The sequence below is a fragment of the Pelophylax lessonae genome, assembly GCF_965119305.1.
Source record: "Pelophylax lessonae genome assembly, chromosome: 2".
Lineage (NCBI taxonomy): Eukaryota > Metazoa > Chordata > Amphibia > Anura > Ranidae > Pelophylax > Pelophylax lessonae.
The window spans coordinates 323,293,987-323,307,973 of NC_138769.1; the positions used below are offsets into that span (position 1 = coordinate 323,293,987).

General features: G+C 40.1%; 1 protein-coding gene and 1 long non-coding RNA gene across 2 annotated transcripts; both read left to right on the plus strand.

Moving 5' to 3' along the window:
• Positions 1-1,350: 1,350 nt before the first annotated feature.
• Positions 1,351-1,948, plus strand: LOC309548097 (DNA-binding protein inhibitor ID-3-like; the record flags this gene model as incomplete). The annotated part of the gene is made up of 1 exon (XM_082248062.1): positions 1,351-1,948. Exon 1 carries the CDS (start codon positions 1,457-1,459, stop codon positions 1,946-1,948), a length of 492 nt encoding a protein of 163 aa, XP_082104188.1. The 5' UTR covers positions 1,351-1,456.
• A 235-nt stretch (positions 1,949-2,183) lies between these two features.
• LOC309547280 lies at positions 2,184-2,931 on the plus strand. Its single transcript, XR_014224963.1, has 2 exons — positions 2,184-2,269; positions 2,818-2,931. It is a non-coding gene; the product is annotated as an uncharacterized lncRNA (long non-coding RNA).
• The last annotated feature ends 11,056 nt before the right edge of the window (positions 2,932-13,987 follow it).

Here is a 13,987-nt window from a genome sequence, read left to right on the forward strand (position 1 = left end):
TCTTCTTTATGCTGTATATACTTTAGTTTTCTCTCTTTATGCTGTATTTATATGCTTAAGTTTTTACTCTTTAAACCTTATATATATACTTTAGCTTCCTCTCTAAAGGTTGATTCAATATACTTTAGTTTTCTCTCTTTAGGCTTTATTTTTTTACTTCAGTTTTCTCTCTTTATAGTGTTTCATTATACTTTAGTTTCCTCCATTTATGCTGTTTTAATATACTTTAGTTTTCTCCCATTATGTTTTATCTATATACTTTAGTTTTCTTTTTTGTGTAGGCTATATTTATAACCTTTTAATTCTACCTTTTTGCTGTATGTATAGCCTTTAGTTTTCCCTCTTTATGCTATATTAATAACCATGAGTTTTTCCTCTTTATGCTATATGTATAACCTTTAGTATTCCCTATTTATGCTATATTGATAACCTGTAGTTTTTCCTCTTTATGCTATATGTATAACCTTTAGTATTCCCTATTTATGCTATATTGATAACCTGTAGTTTTTCCTCTTTATGCTATATGTATAACCTTTAGTATTCCCTATTTATGCTATATTGATAACCTTTAGTTTTCCCTCTTTATGCTATATTGATAACCTTTAGTATTCCCTATTTATGCTATATTGATAACCTTTAGTTTCCCCTATTTATGCTATATGTATAACATTACTTTTTACTCTTTATGCTATATTTATCAACTTTTGTTTTCCCTATTTATGCTATATTTATAAACTTACTTTTCCCTATTTATGCTCTATTTATAACCTTACTTTTCCCTATTTATGCTCTATTTATAACCTTACTTTTCCCTATTTATGCTGTATTTACCAACTTTAGTTTTCCCTTATAATGCTATATTTATAACCTTACTTTTCCCTCTTTATGCTATATTTATCACCTTTTGTTTTCCATCTTTATGCTGTATTTATATCCTTACTTTTCACTCTTTATTCTATATTTATCAACTTTAGATTTCATTCTATAGTCAATATTTATAAACTTTAGTTTTCTTTTACTCTTTGTTTTACATTTTACTGTTTATTTTAGCATTGGCACAATTAAAAAAGTAACTAAAATGTGTTTTTTCCATGCTGTCTGTTGTTATGATCGTATCCCCTGTGGTTTCAGTGATTGCAAATGTAACAGAAAGTTTAGTAAAGGATCGCCCCCCCCCCCCCCCCTCTCTGTGACATTAATGACACTGTCTCCAGTCCCTAGGAATCAGGATAAGCTGTTTAAAAGTGTTCAGCCAGCTGTTATCTCAATATTATGGAGCTGTGGGGTGGAGAGAAGAGGCTGATTTACATAGGAGAGGGAGGGGGGAACCCGATCATATAAGAGCATGGCTCGCTCAGCCTGACAAGCTTACACATCAACTTGCGATCACTTGTGCAGAGCAAACTTTTGGATCTTCTACCGGAGCAGATCTTCCACTAAAGGAATTTCCAGCAACATGAAGGCCATCAGCCCAGTGAGATCTATGCCCAGCTGCTACCAGGCTGTGTGCTGCCTGTCTGAACAGAGCCTGAGCATTGCCAGGAGTAGTAGCCACAAGGGAGGTGTAGAAGAACCCATGGGTCTCCTCTATGACATGAACGACTGCTACTCCAAACTGAAGGAGCTGGTGCCTGGCATCCCTCAAGGGAGCAAACTAAGTCAAGTAGAGATCCTCCAACATGTTATTGATTACATCTTCGACCTGCAGATCGTATTGGGGGAAGAGCAGGAACACAACAGCATCTTATCACTACAGGTAAGATCTCACCTTGTATGGACTTCTACAATGTCATGCTGCTTTACTGATAGTGGTCTACAACTTTACTCCTACCACTCATCCTGTGTGATCTGTTCCTCTTTAATGCTTGCTTGGGATGCCTTGTTACTACCATCAACAGCCTGTAACCCTCACCTTGGCTCCATAAGGATTCTACTGCACAACCTGTAGTCCTAATGCTACCTAATTCCATGTCACTAACTACCATCAGAAGCTTCTGATTTTACTATTTATACTACTAATGCAATGTACTAGTCTGTTACTAGCACTGTATTACCAATGCAATTACTAGTCTGTTACTAGCACTGTATTACTAATGCCATATGTTTGGTAACTTAGATTCCCTGCTATAGCTCTAATTCATTGTGACTACTAATGTATTTTACCATACTAATGATCATATTCATTTTTTTTTCTATTACAGAATTCAGATTTCTCAGCAATGACAACAGAAGATGCCAGTTTGTGCCATTGACCCATCTGCCTGTCATGGTAAGCATCCTTGTCTTTCTGATTGCCTTTTGATAGCATGATCATGAATATAGCATTAGTAATGCACTACTTATTCTGAGTTTTAAAGGAAAATGGCCAGTCCAGATAGTGAATCATGAATATAGCATTAGTATTGCACTACTTATTCTTAGTTTTAAAGGAAAATGGCCAGTCTAGATAGTGGATCATGAATATAGCATTAGTAATGCACTATTTATTCTGAGTTTTAAAGGAAAATGGCCAGTCCAGATAGTGGTTAACGCATAGATATGTTTTATAACCTTTCATGGAGGATTCACACATTTTTATAATAATGAGATTACTGTGTGAATCTAGCCTGTGTTCCATTCTAAGCTGTAGTAGAAGTGCTCTGTGACGTCACTAGGCGTAGCAGAGAGCATTGAGTAGGAAGCTTGGTGGTAATTAGCAAAGGCTGGCTCTTGTAAGCCCCAGGGGCGGCGCTAGCTTCCTCTCTGGCGCCGCTCAGTCTGCTCCCCCTCCCTTGCTCTGACTCACATTTATATACATGCATATTTCTCTTTCTGCAGGTGTGGGAAACTCTTGAAGAAAAAAAAAAAAAGTTCTTTCCATGAAGCATCAGAATCCAACATGCAAGAATTTAACCCCTTCAGATCCGGCAATCAAGATCCATTCCTATAAAAGACTATTTTTTTGAAAAAAAATTTCCCCTCCTGAAAACTTTTCAAGACCAACAGATCGTATGAATTCCACAAGTGACCCTATGAACTTTGATCCAATTCAATTTTTTTTATTTTTTAAATTTTTATTACAGATTTCCAAGCTATTTGATTATACCCAGCCTTTATTACAGGGCCCCCCTCAACCCTACGCCTAATTTTTTATGACATTCCCAAAGATGTTCTGGACCAAGAAGGCCATTAATTACCCCCCTAAAGAGTACTATATCAACTTGAATTTCTGTTACTGAAAGAAAATGACTCTCTTGAGCTGTATATATATTTTTGTAAACCGTATGCATTTTTTTTATGCTTTCATGTGAAAATCTTATATTTTGTAAGGACATAGATGCCTTAATCTGTGGCGATGACCCCAGAATGATCCCACTCTCTAAAGTAGAGAATAATGTCTTGGAACTGCTGTTTCCTATTTTTAGAAAAAACTTTTTATAAAAGTTGTTACTTTTGTGTATGTGTACATAATAAAAATTCTTATTTTTAACTTGTGGATTGTTTGTTTTTTAATTATGTTTTTATGATATTGCATTAGCAGTGTGTATTAGTGACCAGTGGCTGGGACAGCCTGATCTCCAGTTAAAATAAAAGGGGAAGGATGGTGTTTTGTAAACCTACAAAGGCCTATGCTTTTTTGCAAACCTTTCATAAAAAAGTTTTTTTCAGATCTATTGTATCAGAGGAAGCTGTGTTCACTTTAAGCAGCCAATTGGGTTAAGCGAAGGGTATTGTTTAAAAATGTCTTGGTGGTTTGAAGTGAACACAGAGCCAGGTGTAGTTAAGTAAATCACCCTTATTGTAAGACCTTACCTATTGTAATGTAACATGTATTTACTGTAAACCAGCAACAGGTGCCCAGTGGTGGGGGGTTGATTTACTAAACCTGGAGAGTGCAAAATCTGGTGCAGCTGTGCATGCTATCCAATTAGTTTCTAACTTCAGCTTGTTCAATTATGCTTTGGCTGGGGGGAAAAACAAACCTGGCAGCTGATTTGGTTTCTATGCACAGCTGCACCAAATTTTGCACTCCCAAGTTTTCGTAAATCAACCCCACAGGTCCAAGCTGTAAATTACTATTTGCTCATTATTCCACCTAATGACGGGTTGTACTGGTGCCACGGCAGTACCCTTCAAACCAAACCAGCCTGTAAGCCCTGGGCTTTCCAGATGTTGAACTACAAGTCCTAGCATGTGTGCCACTTATAAGTAAAATTAGGGCTTGTAGTTCCACACCAAATATTTATATATAGTTTACATGCCCTGTGGTGGCACTTAAGGTCTTGGGAACAAGTGCAGCCCTCTTGACTATCCCCATGTTCTGTGTTAATGAAACCTACAATACTATACAGTATTTACTGTATGTAGCACCAACAGTTTGTAAGGCACTTTACAACATAAAGATAGTACCATTATAATTCAACACAAGGAGGTTAGGAGAGGGCTCTGCTCCTGGGAGCTCACAATCTAAAAGGAAGGGGCAATAAAAAAGGTAATTGCAACATCCTCTTAACATGTAACCTTTTCCTACCTGCTCTTAACAGTCCTAGTGGGTAACCCTTACCCTGATTTTAAAAAAAAAATCAAATTCCTAGGGTGTCCATGGCAAGGCCGATATCATCCGAGAATAAAAATTTAAGGGCACTGGGGCCTATCATGTTATCATTCCTATACAGGAAAATCAAGGATCTGGAGTGCTTCCAATAAACTGGAAGGTTCACCTGTATGATAGTGATCACTTTTAACTACTGGGTGCTCATTATTGTCCCGGTGGGGGTGAGTGTATAGCTGTTGATGCTCTATGAGTGTTATATATATATATATATATATATATCAGACACTTGCACTGACATTATTTATTTCTCAAGGGCATCTAATAAAATAAAGCCAGAGGGCCCCATCATACCAGTGCAGGACTGCACCATTTTTGCTGATGCAGCATTTCACAATAGATGGCAATGCATGACTTATGTGTCTGTTGCTTTTAGTGTATTAGTCCCCATTCACACTAGCGTGACTTGTCAGGCGACTTGGTCGCCTGAGAAGTCGCGGTGGGTCGCTCGCCATTGATTCACAGGACCCCTTCTAATAGGAGCGACACAAGTCGCTCCGACTTAGAAAAAGGGTCCTGTACTACTTTGGGGCGACTTGCATTGACTTCAATGATATGAAGACCGTGCAAGTCGCGCCGAGGTTGCTGTGCACCACGAATTCACAGGTCGCCCCATCAAGTCGTGTCGCCCCTGTCTGAACGGGGTCTTAGGATGCCAATGGAAATGAAGAGCATTGCAACAAATGTTTTGCTGCAACATGCACATAGGTCTGAATGGGCCCTAAAGCTGGATACACACTATACAACTTTTGTGGTTAGATTTAACTTCAACTATGTAGTGCAAGGGCCTGCCAGATTGCATACAAATTGAAGTGTTTAGATTTGACCTCATATTATATGGTTTTGGTAAATCTTAAGGAAAAAATCTAAAGGCAATTGTATATAGTATAGGCCCGTACATGTGCAGATTGTCGGCTGATTTTCGGCTTGTTAGTATGATGCTTCCGACAGCCGACAGCGCACTTTCGGCCGAAAAGAATCTGTCGTGCAAGCATTAAAATTTTTGTTGGCCAACACCAGAATGGCCGATTGTTCGCCAGTCAGTACAGATTTCGGCCGACAGACAGCAGATTTGCAAGACTGGGCATGCTCAGAAAAGAAAAAACACACGGAAAGTTAACCATCACATGACATCACTTCTGCAGTCGGCTGTTGTTGGCCGACAAAATTCATGTGCAGTCTTTTGCAGTTTTCAACAGACACGACAGCCCTCGGACAAAAGACGGCCGACGATCGGTACGGGGCTTAAGTATGGCCCATTAAAGGCTCCGTTCACACCTGAGCGTATCGTTTTTGGGGCATTTTTTGCAGGTGTTTGGAGGCAGGCATTGACATCTGACCAAAACCGCTTGTAATCTGCCAAAAAAGAAGCTCATGTACTTTTTTGAGTTTCAGGTGTTTTGCTTTAGGTGACAAAACGCTCAGATGTGAACAGGGGCCATTGAAATGAATAGGATTTCGCTTGTTGGGCATTTTGGATCTTCTGAGATGAGTGTTTTACAACCTGAAAAAAGCTCAGGTGAGAACAGGGCCAGTGTCTGAAAATTCTATGTTGCCTCTGAACACGGCATCTGATTTTCTGTTACATTTCCCCATATTGCAAAGAAAGAGCCGTATAAGTTGAAAAGGGCAATGCAATTTATCAGAGACCATTCTCAAAAGTAAACATAAATTACATAAACCTGCTTCTGAAAATACTGTTTTTATGGGGAGCCATTGGCTTTAGTACTTTCTGAGTCACTGGCCAAGCCCTAGGAAAGTTGAAGGTTAGAACTCTTTAGGCCCGGTTAACACTGGTGCAACATGCGCTCTGACTTTGAAAGCACAAGTCGCATGACAAGTTCCGCCCCATTAAGTGCAATGGAACAGTTCTAATAGAAGCAACTTGAGTCGCTCCAACTTAAAAAAAGGTTCCTGCACGACTTTTGGTGCAACTTCAGCACAACTTGCATTGACTTCTGGTAAAGAAGCCGTATGCAAGTTGTGCGGAAGTCACGGCAGTGTTAACCCGGCCTTATATGAGTACCTTTTCCAGGCTGGTTACTTAACCACATAACGATCAGCCACCGCCGATGTACTGCTGCAGGTTGGCTCTCCCAGGCAAAGTCCCGTACATGTACGGCGCTCAACCGGTGGGGGCGAGCGCACGCCGCCGCCGGCGCGCTCCCGCCCCCGCTCGTCAGCTGGGGAGCCAGTGCGTGTGACAGGCGGCTCCGATGGCCGCTGGCCACTCGCGATCTCCCGCAGCTGACAGAGAAGGACGGATGGCTGATGTAAACACAGCCATCCGTCCTTCTCCCTCGGATGATCACAGAGACCATGCGATCCTGCTATATAGGATTGCATGTCTCTATGGTCATCTCACAAGCCCAACCCCCCACAGTTAGAATCACTCCCCTAGGCTTACATTTAACCCATTGATCACGCATAGTATTAACCCCTTCCCTGCCAATGGCATTAGTACAGTAACAGTGCATATTTTTAGCACTGATTACTGTAGTAATGTCACTAGTACCCCCAAAAGTGTCAAAAATGTCAGTTAGGGGTCCGATCTGTCTGCCGCAATGTCGCAGTCCCGAAAAAAATCGCAGATCACTGCCATTACTAGTAAAAAAAACAAAACAATAAAAATGACATAAATCTTTCCCGTAGATAGTAAACACAATAACTTTTGCGCAAACCAATCAAATTATGCTTATTGCGATTTTTGTTACCAAAATTATGTAGCAGAAAACAAATTGCCCTAAAATGTTGAAAAATTTTGATTTTTACTTTTTTTTTTTTTGGGAATGTTATATAGCAGAATGTGAAAAATATTGTTTTTTTTTTTTTCAAAATTGTTGCTTTTTTTTTGTTTATAGCGGATAAAAATCGCACAAGTGATTAAATACCACCAAAAGAAAGCTCTATTTGTGGGAAAAAAAGAACGTCAATTTTCGATTGGGGACAGCGTCGCACGACCGCGCAATTGTCCGCTAAAGTCATGCAGTGCTGAATCGCAAAATAGGGCCTGGTCATTAAGCAGCAAAATCTCCCGGTCTTAAAATGATTAAAGGGGGAGATTTATCATAACTGGTGCAGCTGTGCATAATAACCAGCCAGCTTCCAGGTTTCAGCTCCCGCTCACATCAGGACCATTTGATGTCAGGCCAAAAGCTTAATTGAACAAGCTGAAGATAGAAGCTGATTGGTTACAATGCAAAGTTGCACCAGATTCTGTGTGCACCAGTTTTAGTTATTTCACCCCAAGTATTGAAACTGAAGCTGAGCAACCAGCATTATCAGAGGGCATGATAGCCAAGTAACCAGCATTATCAGAGGGCATGATAGCCAAGTAACCAGCATTATCAGAGGGCATGATAGCCAAGTAACCAGCATTATCAGACGGAATGATAGCCAAGTAACCAGCATTAACAGAGGGCATGATAGCCAAGTAACCAGCATTATCAGAGGGCATGATAGCCAAGTAACCAGCATTATCAGAGGGCATGATACCCAAGCAACCAGCATTTTTTAGAGGAAGTGAACAATAGTAAACTCCATAGCAGTTTTCCATTATTACAGGATTTATATAGTGCCCACAATTTACGCAGTGCTTCACATATTGTACATTCACATCAGTCCTTGTCCTCAAGGAGCTTACAATCATAGATCCCATTTTTATAGGGTCAGTTTAGATAGGAGCCAATAACCCCACCAGCATATCTTTGTAGTGTGTGTGTGTGCATACTGGAGTATCAGGAGGAAACCCATGTAAGCACAGGAGAACATGCAACTCCATTTTGCTGGTGTCCTGGATGGGATTTGAACCCAGGACCCTAGTGCTACAGCAAGAAAAAAAATCACATTTCCCTAATTTGAATACCTGAAATGAACACTTATTTACTGTAAAATGTTCCTTTAAAAAAAAAAAAATGCCCATGTGCTGTATGCAGTATATATAGCATTTATTAGACAGTGCTAGTACATGCCTGGCTAGTGTAGAAAGTCAGAAAATATGAAAGGAAACCCAAACCGCACTATTTGTGGTGGACAGCAGACATCAGATATATCTTGGGGTGATTTAGTAAAGAACAATGGTATACAGCAGACAATCCAATGGACAGTGGGTTGGGACCTTTAGTAAATCAGCTGGTTAGTAAGTATATCACCATCACTCCCATGTAAGAAGGCATCAGATACAGTAGCGTCAGGAATCTGGCGATCTGTATTATTCCGGACTCCCATAACATTCCAGGCATTTCTAAGGATTATTCTATTTATTTGTGCATGTTTCCCACATGTTTCTACTCAGAATATTTAAGTTAAAGAATTTCCAGCAGATAAATCCCAAAAAAAAAGAGTGGACTATAAAATGCATAACAGCCTCCAGTGAAGTGCGGCATGGATTTAGAAACACAGCAGTCACATAAACACATATTAGTATTTAGTGTTCTCCATGAGCTCCTAATTTGTGTAAATCTTGGTTTAGTCACCATATACTGCCATGTGCTGTTGGGAGGAAAAGACGCCTATGGGTATTGTCAGCGACTTGTGGTAATGGATGCTGCCTGAGTTGGCTTCCAAGAATTGATGCTTCCCCTATCATTGGTTGGCTGGGCTGCCCAGGGTCATTGGTTGCTATGGTGCAGGTGGTTAGCCTGCACAGTAAGATCGGTTTTCATGGTGCAGGCAGCTGGGCTGCACAATGTGAGTGGTTGCTATGCTGCAGGCAGCTGGGCAGCACAGCTAGATTGGTTGTTATGGTGCAGGCAGCCAGGCTGCACCGAGTGATTGGTTGTTATGGTCCGGGCAGCTGGGTTGCACAGCGTGATTGGTTGTTATGGTGCAGGAAGCCAGGTTGGAGGCTGGACTGCACGGTGTCATTGGGTATTATGGTGCAGGATGCTGAGTGCACCATAATACCCAATGACTCTGTATGGCCTGGGGGCTGAAAGCCCAAAGGGCTGCACATGCAGTGACAGCGGAGTCTCCAGTATGAACTCTCTGGCCCCAGTGATGCTCAGCACCATGCCTCCATGACTGCCACATGATGTGGCCTTCTTAATTGGCTTCATTGGTGATCTATCTATCTATCTATCTATCTATCTATCTATCTATCTATCTATCTATCTATCTGTCTGTCTGTCTGTCTGTCTGTCTGTCTGTCTGTCTGTCTGTCTGTCTGTCTGTCTGTCTATCTCAACCTATGTATTTATGTATCTATCTATGTATCTATGTATCTATGTATGTATCTATCTATCTGTCTATTGATTCTATCTGTTTCAGCCTATCGATCTATCTATCTATCTATCTATCTATCTATCTATCTATCTATCTATCGATCTATCTATCTATCTATCTATCTATCTATCTATCTATCTATCTATCTATCTATCTATCTATCTATCTATCTATCTATCTATCTATCTATCTATCTATCTATCTATCTATCTATCTATCTATCTATCTATCTATCTATCTATCTATCTATCTATCTATCTATAGCTATCTATCAATGTGTCTGTCTATATGTGTGTCAGTTGATGAGTGTATAAGAAGCCCCCCCATACTGATAGCGGGGTACACATAGGAAGGGGGAGTAGAGTGACTTGTCCCCCAGATGGTGTACAGGACAGACCCCCGATAGAAGAGAAGAGCCCCTGTACAAGCTGTACGGGCTGTGATCCTATTAGCGGGCATTTTTTCACTTTAGGATAATAGGATTCCCTGCTCTTTTGTGCGGTGGGGAGGAAAGAGAAAGCTGGAGAGGAGGGGGGTCTGTGCAGCTGTAATCAGCTGTGATTAGTAAAGGAGGTAGGGGGATGTTTTAGGAATTCTTCACCTGGCATTGTCATTGTTTCGGGAGCCGCAGGTGTCTCCTGGCGCCAGCCTGTCTGACTGCTGGCCTCCCTCCTCCCCTCTCCCCTCATCTGTCTCCATTTGCATCCATTCACTCCCTCATTTCCTAGACACAACCCCCATGCCTGGGCTCCGGCTATGTCATCCCATGTGCACACATGTGCATTGCATCCACATACACGGCTCACTACAATGCATTAAAGACATCCTTTCCTCATAATATGTGTATGAGAGAGAGAGAGAGAAACTGCCATCATTAGCTGGACATCCCATGCAGATGTTTCCTATATGTTATTTGTACAGCTGAGCCACCCTCAGAAGCTCCATCTTCACACTTATTCATCTTTGCCTTATACATCTCCAACTATTTCCCACCACAGTCTTTTTATATATGTATATATTTATATATATATTCATTTCCCACCACAGTCTTTTCATATATATATATATATATATATATATATATATATATATATATATATATATATATGCTATATATTTTGATATATATCCATGTCTCAGTACAGTCTTGTCATATAAATATATATTAATTTCCAAGCAGTATTTACATATATATATATATATATATATATATATATATATATATATATATATATATATATACATATATATATATATATATATATATATATATATATATATATATATATATATATATATATATGTATATATATACACATACACAATATACACAGTATGTTACATATTTTCATATATATATATATATATACACAATATACACAGTATGTTACATATTTTCATATATGTATATATATATATATATATATATAAAATCACCCAGCACAGTCTTTTCCCACCACAGTTTTTTCATTTTATATATATATATATATATATATATATATATATATATATATATATATTCACATGGATCCAGAGATGACTAACTACATTCAGCTTTATTTTAGAGATCTCAAAAAAATTCCACACCACGGTCTTTCCACATATATATGTGATATATTTATATAAATATATATCCACATTTATCCTGTGATTACTAAGTACATTCACCTTTTTGGTATCGATCATGAACTATTTCCCACCACAGTCTTATATATATATATATATATATATATATATATATATATATATATATATATATGTGTTATTTTTATATACACTATAGTACCAAAGGTATTGCAATTGCGACGCCTGCCTTTACACGCACATGAACTTTAATGGCAGTCTTAGCCCATAGGGTTCAATATTGAGTTGGTCCACCCTTTGCAGCTATAACAGCTTCAACTCTTCTGGGAAGGCTGTCCACAAGGTTTAGGATTGTGTCTATGGGAATGTTTGACTATTCTTCCAGAAGCGCATTTGTGAGGTCAGGTACTGATGTTGGCGAGAAGGCCTGGCTCGCAGTCTCTACTCTAAATCATCCCAAAGGTGTTCTAACGGGGTGAAGTCAGGCCAGTCAAGTTCTTCCACTCCAAACTCGCTCATCCATGTCTTTATGGACCTTGCTTTGTGCCCTGGTGCGCAGTCATGTTGGACAGGAAGGGGCCATCCCTAAACTGTTCCCACATAGTTGGGAGCATGAAACTGTCCAAAATGTCTTGGTATGCTGATGCCTTAGGAGTTCCCTTTACTGAAACTAAGGGACCAAGCCAAACCCCTGAAAAACAACCCACACCACATTCCCTCCTCTACCAAATGATTTTAACCAGTGCACAAAGCAAGGTCCATAAAGACATGGATGAGTGAGATTGGGGTGGAGGATCTTGACTGGCCGGCACAGAGTCCTGACCTCAACCAAATAGAACACCTTTGGAATGAATTAGAGCAGAGACTGCGAGCCAGGCCTTCTGGTCCAACATCAGTGCCTGACCTCACAAATGTGTTTCTGGAAGAATGGTCAAACATTCCCATAGACACACTCCTAAACCTTGTGGACAGCCTTCCCAGAAGAGTTGAAGCTGTTATAGCTGCAAAGGGTGGGCCAACCCAATATTGAGCCCTATGGACTAAGACTGGAATGCCATTAAAGTTGTGTGTAAAGGCAGGGGTCCCAATACTTTTGACAATATAGTGTACATACAAGAATGGGCATGGTCAGCAACAATACTTAGGTAGGCTGTGGCGTTTAAACGATGCTCAATTGGTAACAAGAAAATATCCCCCACTCCAATACACCACCACCAGCCTGAACCGCTGATTCAAGGCAGGATGGACCCCTTCTTTCATGTTGTTTATTCCAAATTCTGACCCTGCTATCTGAATGTCGCAGCTGAAATTGAGATTCATCAGACCAGGCAACATTTTTCCAATTTTATATTGTTCAATTTTGGTGAGCCTGTGCAAATTGTAGCCTCAAGTTTCTGTTCTCAGCCCACTTGGCGTGGTCTTCTGCTGCTGTTGCCCATCTTCCTCAAGGTTCGATGTGTTGTGGGATCAGAGATGGTATTCTGCATACCTTGGTTGTAACGAGTGGTTATTTGAGCTTCTGTTACTTTTCTATCATCTGGAACCAGTTTGCCCATTCTCCCCTGACCTCTGACATCAACAAGACATTTTCATCCACACAACTGCCACTCACTGGATATTTTCTTTTTTTCGGACCATTCACTGTAAACCCTAGAGATGGTTGTGAGTGAAAAAACCAGTAGATCAGCAATTTTCAATATTTTTAGACCAGATCGTCTGGCACTAACAACCATGCCATGTTCCAAGTTACTTAAATCCCCTATATATACATTTCTGTTCATACAGTGACTATTGAGGACATTGACCCATTTGGTATGTATGTCACACTTTTCCCAGGCCACCACAGTCTTTTCATATGCATATGCATCCAGTAACTACTAAGTACGCTTTCTGGCTCAATTTCACAGGTGTTTTGTCTGACCATTGTATTACAATCACTGATGCAAGCAATTTACATTTAAATAACACATGAAAGCTGTTGTTTCTATATACAGAAGACACATATTTTTATGCAGACTGAGCTAAAATGTCCATTCGTTTAAAAATCCTACTGACTGATATTTTCAGCAATGACGGCCAAAGAGAACTGGACAGCACATACTCATGGCATGCCAACATGTTGGTTAATGATCATTTCCTTATCACTACAAAACAGGGAATAGCAGCTCCAATGGGTATGTGCCACATCAGAATGCTGGCCTGAGCAAAGGGCACCTTTGTAGGGGAGGTATTTGTGTCCCAGGATCTCAGTGGCAGGCCGTTTAAATACTGCTTGTTGTTTCCGATGAGATATTCCACAATGTATTGTTGGCCTTAGTCAAAAGCAGCATTTCTCAACCTCTTTAACCCTAGAGGAACTGTTGAAATAGTTTTTAGGGCTCAGGGAACCCTTGATAAAATTAAAATTTTTTAAAGGATTAAAAAAAAAAAAACATGTCATACTTACCTGCTCCACGGTTTTGCACAGAGCAGCACCAATCCTCCTCTTCTGGGGTCTCCCTGCCGGTGCTCCTGGCCCCCCTCCTCTGATTGCCCCCATAGCAAGTCATTGCTATGGGAGCACTCATGCGGGCTTGCTCCAGAGCTGCG